This window comes from Odontesthes bonariensis, chromosome 10 (genome assembly GCF_027942865.1).
Source record: "Odontesthes bonariensis isolate fOdoBon6 chromosome 10, fOdoBon6.hap1, whole genome shotgun sequence".
NCBI lineage: Eukaryota > Metazoa > Chordata > Actinopteri > Atheriniformes > Atherinopsidae > Odontesthes > Odontesthes bonariensis.
This window is the reverse complement of record NC_134515.1, coordinates 35614982-35625690: the sequence shown is the minus strand read 5'-3', so window position 1 is coordinate 35625690 and position 10709 is coordinate 35614982. Positions and strand designations below refer to the sequence as shown.

The following is a 10709-nucleotide window of genomic DNA, read 5'->3' as shown; positions in this document are numbered from 1 at the left end:
CATGTGTCTCGTATCATGCCTACATATATGAATTTTGCAGAAACAAAACCCCCGCGAAAATCAGTTTTGTATTCAAGCGAGTTATGATTGATTAAATGAGCTGACACTTCATTGCGCCAGCCAGCCAGATTACACTGAGTGGAGCGGATGACCGGGAAACCAATAACCCAAAAACGTAAATTAGATTTATTATTTCGTTTTAGTTTCCCTGTTTATTATATGTTCTGTTTTGTGTTGGAAAAAGGGAGAACAAACACCAATTCCATTTTTTTGGTCATACAGAAAAACGGGAAAACAAAATATGGAGTCGTTATTTCGTTTTTCGTTTGCCAGATTCAATGGAATAGTTGAATGATCGGATGATACACGGACCCAACTGAGAGCATTTCAAATATATCTTAAATTGATCTGAACCAATAAAAAGACATACTTTTTAACCATATATTATTATACACACACAAATGGATATGTATATATATATATAACATCAACGTTGAGCGGTTGTTTGGACTAGAACCGCTAGTCCAAACAGTGAAAAACAGACACTTTCTGTATAGATCATTGCTATATTCAGTCCAGCCGGTGGCGACAAAAACCATGTAGGTTGAGACATTTTTATTTCCGGGTCGAACGCTCTTCCTTTCCTGTCGGCCATTTGTCGCAATCGGTAGGTCTCTATTGAGCTCTCTAGATTAAAAAACCGTAAAAGTCTTTATATATAATTTCCTATCTGCTTTCTTAGTTAGATTTCGTAAAGTTAACGTGACTCTGTACTCGTCATTGATTCTTGGACAGCGTTAGCCGCTATCATAGTGTATAAATTCAAATGGTATCCAGTGTGTAAAGCAGCCACACGCGGCCGTGCTGTCCGCGTGCTAACTTAGTCCGGAGCTGGCTAACACTGTTATAACTGCTGGTAGTGGTGTATGCTACGAGTTAGAAATATTGTCTTTTTTTCTACTGTAGTTGTATTTCATGTGTCGCGCTTTATAGGGCATGTACTGCTTTGGCGCCTAATACAACTACATCGTGATGTGTTGTCGTTAGCTCGCATTTTAGCCTTTAGCCGTATCTGGTCCAGGTTAGCTGTTGAACCAGGGACTCTGATTTTCTTGTGGCTTGATTTTTGTTCCGGGGCTTTTTTGTCTTTAGATTTGTTGGCAAGCACCTGCACCACCTTCAAACATGCAGAACGACGCTGGTGAATTTGTGGACCTTTACGTCCCACGCAAATGGTGAGTGTCAAAAGTCCTGTAGTCTGGTGAAGCAGGCCAATAAAAAGAAAAGTTGTCCTCAAGGCACTCTCAGTATCACATTTGTAGTTGTAAGAATACATGAAAGTACTGTGAAATCATGTGTTCTCGTGTTAATTTCCAGCTCTGCCAGCAACAGAATCATTGGGGCAAAAGACCATGCCTCCATCCAGATCAACATTGCTGAGGTAAAGTGCAACGTTTTGGTGGCTTTATTAGTCTTAATAGTCATTTAGGGATAACGTTTGATTTGAATCCTTTACGACTTTAATTGTCATTGATTGTTTTCAATTCAAAGCAAATTTCACATCCACAGCATGTAGATTAAGAGACACTGTCACTAACTGATTTATTAATGACTCAGTAGTAATGCTAGTTAATGCATAGTTAATATGTGTGTATTGTTTATTATTTGTAGTTAAAGGTGTAAGACTTATGCAGCTGCATTAGTTGAAATGCATATTGATGTGTAAATTGGTGTATAGGTGTCTGTTTTCAGAGCAGCTGCTGTTGGCATACTATTCAAGTTAGTTTGAGCAGCATTATTTATTCACCTGCAAGCAGAAGCCATGAGGATGATTCCGTTCTAACCTCTCTCTACTGTGGCCTCTGTTTCTCACGTTTGTTTGGCTCGAATAAGTTTCTGTGTTGCATTTTTTTTTCTGTTTTTGAAGCAGAGGGAGCAAAAAGGGTTCAAAGCATTGTTCAAAACCTTTCTTTATTTTTCAGTAGGCACTGAAGAAAGTGGCCAAATATCCCTCTGATCAAAGTAACAAGTAGTTTATAACAAACAGTCTTTCTGGGAACTGACTGCTGGTTGAACAAGAAGAGTTTTAGTTTGTGAAACTTAATTACACACGCTCCACCATCTGAAGCTGCTTTCTGTAACAGAAATGAAACCGTTGTTTAGTTGGCAGCACACAGACTTGTGGCAGTGTTACTGTGGTTACTGTTACCAGTCAGCTCTGCTTGTGCTTCACAATTTCTTTTCTTTTTAAATGCACACACATTTCATATGCAGTTGTTTCACATTAAAGGGGATACCTGCTCCCCCTCTGTGGGTAAATGTTAGCGTGTAGAACTGTGGGGGGTTTCATTATCGGCAGAAAGCTTTCTCAAGTTAAAGCTGCGGTCGGCAACTTTTTTTTAGTCATATTAGCTTGAACTGTCATGGGATTCTGGAAGTAGAATATTAAATAGGCTGTTTAGGAAAAATCCCAAATTCTGTAGCTCCCTCTGAAGCCTGTAATCGTGCTTGCAAAAATCGAGCGCTCCCGGCTGTTTTTAACCAATCACGTTAGGTTTATTATTGATCTATTATCTGAGCAGAACAGTCACCAACCACGTCTTCCATACTGAGCGTGAGTCTGCCCCAGCTTGTGTGCACGCACACTGGTGTGAACTCACGTGCACAACCTCGTCCACAGAGGGGGAGGGGCCTGAAAGTTGTATCAGTTCGAATTTTCCGACTTTAGACTCGGAATTTTGAAAACCTGCCGACTGCAGCTTTAAGTAATAAAAATCATCCAATGTAATAAGATCTGTTACCAAGAAACAATAACCAGAATGTTTATCTGCAGAGATGAACGTGGCTGGACTTCTTGTCTTTATCATGGATGCTCTGTCTGTTTCAGGTGGACAAAGTAACTGGTCGCTTCAACGGTCAGTTCAAGACCTATGCCATCTGCGGCGCTATCCGCAGAATGGTAAGTTCACCATGATTTAAGAATGGGCATTCTGAATTGGACTTCTCTTGGAATAGTGTGTTCTCAGTCTAAAGTTGAAGCCGAACTGGACTGAATGTGTTAGAGCCACGTCTGCTGGCTTCCACTGTGGGGTGAATCTACAGGGGTTCGACAATGAAACTGAAACACCTAGTTTTAGACCACAATTATTTATTAGTATGGTGTACGGCCTCCTTTTGCGGCCAATACAGCGTCAATTCGTCTTGGGACTGACATATACAAGTCCTGCACAGTGGTCAGAGGGATTTTAAGCCATTCTTCTTGCAGGATAGTGGCCAGGTCACTACGTGATGCTGGTGGAGGAAAACGTTTCCTGACTCGCGCCTCAAAAACCCCCCAAAGTGGCTCAATAATATTTAGATCTGGTGACTGCAGGCCATGGGAGATGTTCAACTTCACTTTCATGTTCATCAAACCAATCTTTCACCAGTCTTGCTGTGTGTATCGGTGCATTGTCATCCTGGTACACGGCACCGCCTTCAGGATACAATGTTTGAACCATCGGATGCACATGGTCCTCCAGAATGGTTCGGTAGTCCTTGGCAGTGACGCGCCCATCTAGCACAAGTATTGGGCCAAGGGAATGCCATGATATGGCAGCCCAAACCATCACTGATCCCCCCCCATGCTTCACTCTGGGCATGCAACAGTCTGGGTGGTATGCTGACGTTACCATGGATACATCACAAAGACTTGCTGTCTTGGTCACAGATGCGCCAGCAAGACGTGCACCAACAATTTGTCCTCTTTTGAACTCTGGTATGTCACCCATAATGTTGTGTGCATTGCAATATTTTGAGCAAAACTCTGCTCTTACCCTGCTAATTGAACCTTCACACTCTGCTCTTACTGGTGCAATGTGCAATTAATGAAGATTGGCCACCAGGCTGGTCCAATTCAGCCATGAAACCTCCCACACTAAAATGACAGGTGTTTCAGTTTCATTGTCTAACCCAGTGTTTCCCAACCCTGGTCCTCAAGGCACACTGCCCTGCATGTTTTCCATGTTTCCCTGCTCCAGCACACCTGATTCAAATAATTGGGTCAGGTCTTAAAGCTCTGCAGAAGGCGGAGGACGACCCATTCATTTGAATCAGGTGTGCTGGAGCAGGGAAACATGGAAAACATGCAGGGCAGTGTGCCTTGAGGACCAGGGTTGGGAAACACTGGTCTAACCCCTGTATTTCACAGCAGCACACGGTCCTGTTCAGGCTACTGTCAGAATAGGTTTCGTACATGGAGCTCCCCACACATGCATTACAGAACAAGAAAGGTAAATGCTAAAACAATCTAGCTGCTTCTTAAAATGGGTTGTGCAGTAACTCAGAAATGAATTCCTCCTTTTTGCCTGCTTTAAGTGCACCTGCCATGCCTGTAGTTGAAGCTGGGTGCACTGGGGATTTTTGAAAGGCCTCTGTGATACTCTCAGATACTTGTACAAATAGTAACATTTAGTTTCTGAAGAACTTTGCAGGCAAATGGAGCATGAACTGGCTTTAGGAGTCGGTCGTGGAAGCCTGTTTCTGTTGATAAATTCTTTTAAATCAAAGCTGCGAGTGTTCTCAGCCAATGTTTCTCCTTTTCAGGGAGAGTCTGATGATTCCATCTTGAGGCTGGCAAAGAATGACACCATTGTTGCAAAGTAAGAACCTGTTTTTTATGTATGAGTGTATATTTATATACTAAGGTGCCCACGCACCGCAGTCCTGGCTTTAACCTGCAGTAGTAGTTTATTTAGCAGAAATGATTCACATTCCTGTGGAAATATTTATGTTCACACACACACACACACACACACACACACGGGTTGTATGCAAATATTTTCTCCCATTTTGATTAGTCCTAACATAAAATATGATCCGTAGCATTGAAATGGAACAGAGCCCTTATTTAATAGCTTTTCCTGTTGGCTGTGTGTAGTAGTGCCACTCAAGCTGCTAACTGGTTTCATATTTATTTTCTGAGCAGTTTTTTGTGATGCAGTCTTCTCAGTCCAGATGCATCTGTATCCATCAGTCTGTATTAGGGAACTAAAAGCATGGTTTCCTTCCCTCTCATTTCACAGGAACTTCTGAGTTTGATGCTGCGGCTGTGGAACCTTTGTAAAATAAAATGGACAAAAAATAGTTGGTTGTCTTTTTTTCTTTTTTTTTTCTTTTTTTCCTTCTTCTAAATGAACTTGTTAGATATATACACAGATAAAATGTCAGTTTATCATGTGGTGTTTTAAACAAATGTAAAAGCATCCCATAATTTGTGCTTTGATTTAAGTTGCCGGGTGTTGACTTAAATTCCTGTTGCCCTCTGACAAATTAGAGAAGCAATCACATTGTTGTCTTCTTCGTGGAATTTGGTACACAGTTAATAGCATAAAGACCTCTGAAGTAACCAACATTTAGGTATGTTCTGTGCTCACTGCTTAGGAGACGAAGATGCTCCTGAATGAATTGGGTTTCCACAGAAAGGAAGGACTGCTGAACTGTTTATATTTTGAGGCAAACGTTAAATACAGAATTAAACATCTTAAAACTTTGAAGCCATCGACTTTAGCCACCTGCTTTGTTTAAAGCGCTCGACCATGCAGCAGCCAGGTGAGCGGATGTTTGCCCCAGGCCAGGAGAGGTGATTTGGGATGTACTGTCGACCCTTCAGTCCCGCCTGCTTTTACTGCGTCAAACCTGCAGGGAACAGCCTGTGATAAGAAATGATAGAACTGCTTGGACCCGTGTTCATTTTGTGTCCATTTTTAGTTTCTCCTGGCAGCAAAGCATAAAACCGAAGTGTTGCCTTTGGAAAATAAAACAGAGAACGTATATATTTGTATAAAAGCTGTTGGATGCCTGATTTTGTCTTTACACGCATTGTCAGTGGAAGGTTGGACCAATGCTTTGGAAATCTTGTCAGTACGACTAAGGACGAGCGATGAAACCTTCATTTTTCTGTCACAGTTTTTAACTAACTGCAGTCATTCAGGAATGTTCTGGCCTAAAAGCTAACCGGAAACCAAAGAAAATCTGGGAGGGGAAGCTCATCAACACCATTAGTAAGGCAAGGCAAGTTTATTTGTATGTCACAATTCAACAAGGCGATTCAAAGTGCTTCATAGATGCGTTAAAACGGTAGAAATAAAGAGCATGATTTAAATTTTAAACAAAGAAATAAGAACAATAGATAAAAATTGTTGTTAAAATGTGATTAAAGCTGCGGTCGGCAACTTTTTTTTAGTCATATTAGCTTGAACTGTCATGGGATTCTGGAAGTAGAATATTAAATAGGCTGTTTAGGAAAAATAACGAAATCTGTAGCTCCCTCTGAAGCCTGTAATCATGCTTGCAAAAACCGAGCGCTCCCGGCTGTTTTTAACCAATCAGGTTAGGGGGGAGGAATCCTACCTGTCAATCACAGCTTGTGCACACGCTGCTGAGCGTGAGTCTGCCCCAGCTTGTGTGCGCTCACACTGGTGTGAACTCACGTGCACAACCTCGTCCACAGAGGGGGAGGGGTTTGGGGGGCGATTCGGAGCTTGTTAGAGGTTGGGGGAGGGACCTGAAAGTTGTATCAGTTCGAATTTTCCGACTTTAGACTCGGAATTTTGAAAACCTGCCGACTGCAGCTCTAAGTTTTGAGCTTTATTCAAACGCAGCTGAAAATAGGTGTGTCTTAAACACACTGAGTGTTCCAGCTGATCTGAGGCTTTCTGGGAGTTTGTTCCAGACATGTGGAGCATAGAAGCTGAACGCAGCTTCTCCATGTCTGGTTCTGACTCTGGGAACTGATAGAAGACCGGATCCAGATGACCTGAGGGGTCTGGAAGGCTCAGACTGGGTACAACATTTAGCAAAGTTTGACTAAAGATGAGAAAGTGAAGCAACTTTTGTATGCAAGAAGTTGCATTATCTATATTGATCGTGTCCATTGCAAATGTGTTTTTTGGATATCTGCAAAACCATTTTCACCATTTCACTGTTGTGGGGCAATTGCTCGCTGGTTCTGGTGTGGACAGAACTTTGTCGGCACTGGCGCATTAGTTTGTAATTGTCCTGCAGATTGTAAGTGTTGCTATATCCTGTGTGAAGGAAGATAAACGTTCTATTCCTCATCAGAGTGATCCTTCGCGCTGCTCACAGTCCTCCAAATACCTCCTGTTAGCAAAGCAAATATGATCCAATTCAGTCTTTGTGATTTCTATCAAAGTGAAATCAGTCTTTTCAAAATCGCAAGAAAGTGGAAATCACCTAATGCGTGTACCTTCTGGCTTTAAAGAATGAGAGAGGAGATTAAAAGAAGGTCTGAGTGGGAATTACAGGGCAGGAATATGGAGGCCACAGTGGTCATTTAGGCTGAAAGTAGTGTGGAGGCCAACGACTGGTGGTGTGTGAGAGCAGTTTCAGGGCATCTGTTACCTTGTCATGTCAACGATAGCTGTCATCAACTGCTACTTTACTGCTTTGTTCCCACACGTTCTCCCTTTTTCCCTTCTGGTGAGTTGATGAGAGACGTATGTGCATCCCTTCATCACCTTCCCTCCTCTGTCTTCTGCCCATTTTTACTCCCAGAAGGCCTGTTGGGATTGTTCACTGCAGTTTGTTCGTATTTTGCTTCACCTACCACGAATGCCCACTGAAACATGATGAAAAACAATCAGCAGATTAAAAAGAGTAATGTAATCACTGAACACACTCAGAAAAGGACAAGGATGGGAACTTGTAAAAGCAAAAAGCTGACGGGTGGAGAAAAATGTTCATGAACATTTGAATTTCGTTGGTTGAATTTGTGTTGAATACACACTTTCTTCTGAGGATGAACTCTGAATTGGAATTAAATGCTAAACATTCGTGGTGTTTCTCCGTCTCTGGTAAGTGAGTCGCAGCTCGCCACATAGGAGACATGAAGAGATGGAAGCCCCTCACCTGGCCCCCTGCATGCCTTTGACCCCTCCACACACAGACACATGGACAGGAAACCCTTTGTTTCAGCCATGACACACCGACTGGTGTGATGGAGCAGAGCTTTGCTTTGAACACGTCTCTGTCACGTGGCGGATTGAACACCTTTGAACACAGCGGTGGACGGCGATCTGCTTCCTTACAGGCTGGACGAGCAGATTAACAGACTCCATTCATCAGAAACCAGCACATCAGCATCAGCCATTGTACAAACTCAGGCTACATTTATCAGTAATTAGTTTGTTTCTGTAAAATGTAAAACCTTTCCCGGATCCCTGCTTCTTCTTCTCTCTGAATGTGCTGTATAATGCCCCACTTTTTACACCCCACCTGAACCTCACAGAGGTTGGATATTTGGGGTTAGTGACATTGACAAATTTCTGAGAGTAAAAAAAAAAAAAAAACTCAGGATCTGCATATCAGCTGCTATTCTTAACCTTGTGGCACCCAAGCATATGAATAATCATTGAAAAAAATCATTTTTGGCTCTTCTTGCATCTTTTTGGGTGGGAATAAACCAATATTTTTGGAATTGGGCTATTTTTGATCATTTTAGGCAATGTTGCATATTTGCAACTGTGGGCTTTCCTGATTAATTTTGTTCACAAAACCAAGTCATTCTCTGCAGATCGTTTGGCAAAAAAGGTATAGTGAAAGTTCACCAGTAACTGCTGCTACCACAATAAAATGTATATATTAGACCTTTGTTGAACATTTTTAATACAAAGTGCGGAACGCAACCATCATAAACTTTCCATTCAACAACAAATCAAACAGATTTCACAGATCTTTGTTGTGAAAAAGTGAAGCACATATAAAATGCAAAAAAAATGTAATGTAAATAAAAATGTAATATAAATAAAAATATTATGTAAATAAATAAAAAGCTTGTTGCATATCTGCAACTGTGGGTGCTACAAGGTTAACAATGGGATGTTACTGAAGTTCATATAAAGGCAGATGAGCCAATACTTTTGGCAATCTAGTGTAAGTCAACCATAAAGCTCATCCCCTTACATTGTCCCACCCCACTCCTCACTCTTGTAGTGGCCGTCTGTCTCTTCTTCCTATCTTTCTGTTTTTCTCACCAGTCCCTTCTCTTAGATCAGAAACCGCCTGGCTTGTCTCATCATCCCTTTTCAACCAGCAGCAGACTTTAAAGAAGGAAACTGTAATGCATTCAGGTAGAGTAGGTGAAAGAGAGCAGGGCGTCTGAGGGGGGCAGACTTGGTTAACAGGAGGCTGGAACTTACATTCTTACATAAGAACATCCCTCACAGTGACATTTTACCAACTCTTTTGAGACATGTTGCCGCCACCAAATTTAACATGAGCTAGAATTTTTTCGAGAAGTAGCTAAATGTATCACTTTTGTGCTATTGTTAATTGAATGCTTTGTGATATTTGCAAATCGTAGCATCCATGTTTTTTTACATTTTACACATCATCAATCTTTTTGGGAATCTGGGTTTTATACGTTGCAGTTCAACACTGAGCAAAATAACACGGAATGTATAAATGAGCCTCGGTTCTTCTAAACAGACTTTGCTTCCTTTAGACCGCATTAAGTTGGCTGTTTGAGCCATTTGTCCAATCTTTGTGCTCCACAAATACACACATAAGTTTCCTGGCTGCACATTCCATTTCCCATACAGATATTAAGGTGGCATCAATATCCTCATCTAACTTTTGATGGGAAGTAAGAGTATTTACCTCCCATGTGAAAAGTGGGATGGCCGACAAGAGAAACGTCAAACTTTTGTCCCTTTCTGGGAGCAGAAATCTGGGACTTGTGTGAGTAATGAAAGAGAGCGAAAAGAAGACAGAGGACTGGGCCCCAGGTGAGTGTGTGTGGTTTGAAGTGTTTTGTTGAAGGAAACAAAGAGAAGGGCATGCATGGACCTGCTCCATGCTAACTTTTGTCTGCTGTCAACCCAAAACATCCCCTCCCTGGCTCAAATACTTCAGACGTATCTGTTCTCAGAACTGTGGATGTGTGCGTGTGTGTGTGTGTCCAACTCAAAGTCCTGTCTGACTCAGGAGAGGAGCTTTAAGAATCTAAGGAATGCCGGGATTGGATAAACAGTATTTACCCAAAACTGCTGTCATGCAAATGTATTGAAGCTATGGCTTTGGGAGGAACTGTGTGGATGTGTGGAGCAAACAGCGATAAGCGCATTAACTGATGCATTTAGATAGAAGTGTCTGGTTTCCCCTTCAGAGAAAAAAGGCCGGATGAAGATCAGACAGAGCAGCTGCTGAGCTGCAGCCACACTGAAATGAAAAAAGTGACTTTTTGGTGAAGTAAACTCTATTAGAGTAACTGTCATAATTTCTACCTTGTATTTTTAAGAATCAGTAAGAACTCGAGCTTCTTAAGTAAAATTAAACATTTTATCAACGTAATACATGAATTATGGGGGAAGAGTAAGTTTTACAATTTAAATGTTTAATAGTTGTATGTACATAAACCTAGAAATACTACATAAACTTTACTCTGAAAGTGTATTGTTAAAATCTACTAAATTACTTCATGACAGCAAATACTACAGATATATAACATTTACTTAAAATTTTGAGTAAAATTATGAGTCCTGCCTATGAAAAACAATAGTTTACTTAATTTGTTTAACTAAATATAACTTAAAACTTAGATGTAATTAAGTAAATGTTACTTCATATCTTCAAAACTGATAGGTTTGGTAAGTAAAATTTACTTGATATTGGCAAGTGCGTGTTACTGATATTGCAGCATTAAATCTTAC

The 10709-nt window shown here is 41.1% G+C and overlaps 1 protein-coding gene across 1 annotated transcript; it reads left to right on the top strand.

The window, feature by feature from the left end:
• The first annotated feature begins 609 nt into the window (after window positions 1-609).
• On the top strand, window positions 610-5124 carry rps21 (ribosomal protein S21). Its single transcript, XM_075475396.1, has 6 exons — window positions 610-667; window positions 1153-1235; window positions 1378-1441; window positions 2888-2959; window positions 4585-4640; window positions 5064-5124. Exons 2-6 carry the CDS (start codon window positions 1186-1188, stop codon window positions 5071-5073), a joined length of 252 nt encoding a protein of 83 aa, XP_075331511.1. The 5' UTR covers window positions 610-667; window positions 1153-1185; the 3' UTR covers window positions 5074-5124.
• The last annotated feature ends 5585 nt before the right edge of the window (window positions 5125-10709 follow it).

Bases quoted from the DNA above. Each gene is read 5' to 3' on its own strand.
- rps21 (XM_075475396.1), top strand. From the start codon at position 1,186: ATGCAGAACGACGCTGGTGAATTTGTGGACCTTTACGTCCCACGCAAA. The intron at 1,236-1,377 runs GTGAGTGTCAAA...GTTAATTTCCAG, and splicing joins CTTTACGTCCCACGCAAATG to CTCTGCCAGCAACAGAATCA. The intron at 2,960-4,584 runs GTAAGTTCACCA...TCTCCTTTTCAG, and splicing joins GCGGCGCTATCCGCAGAATG to GGAGAGTCTGATGATTCCAT.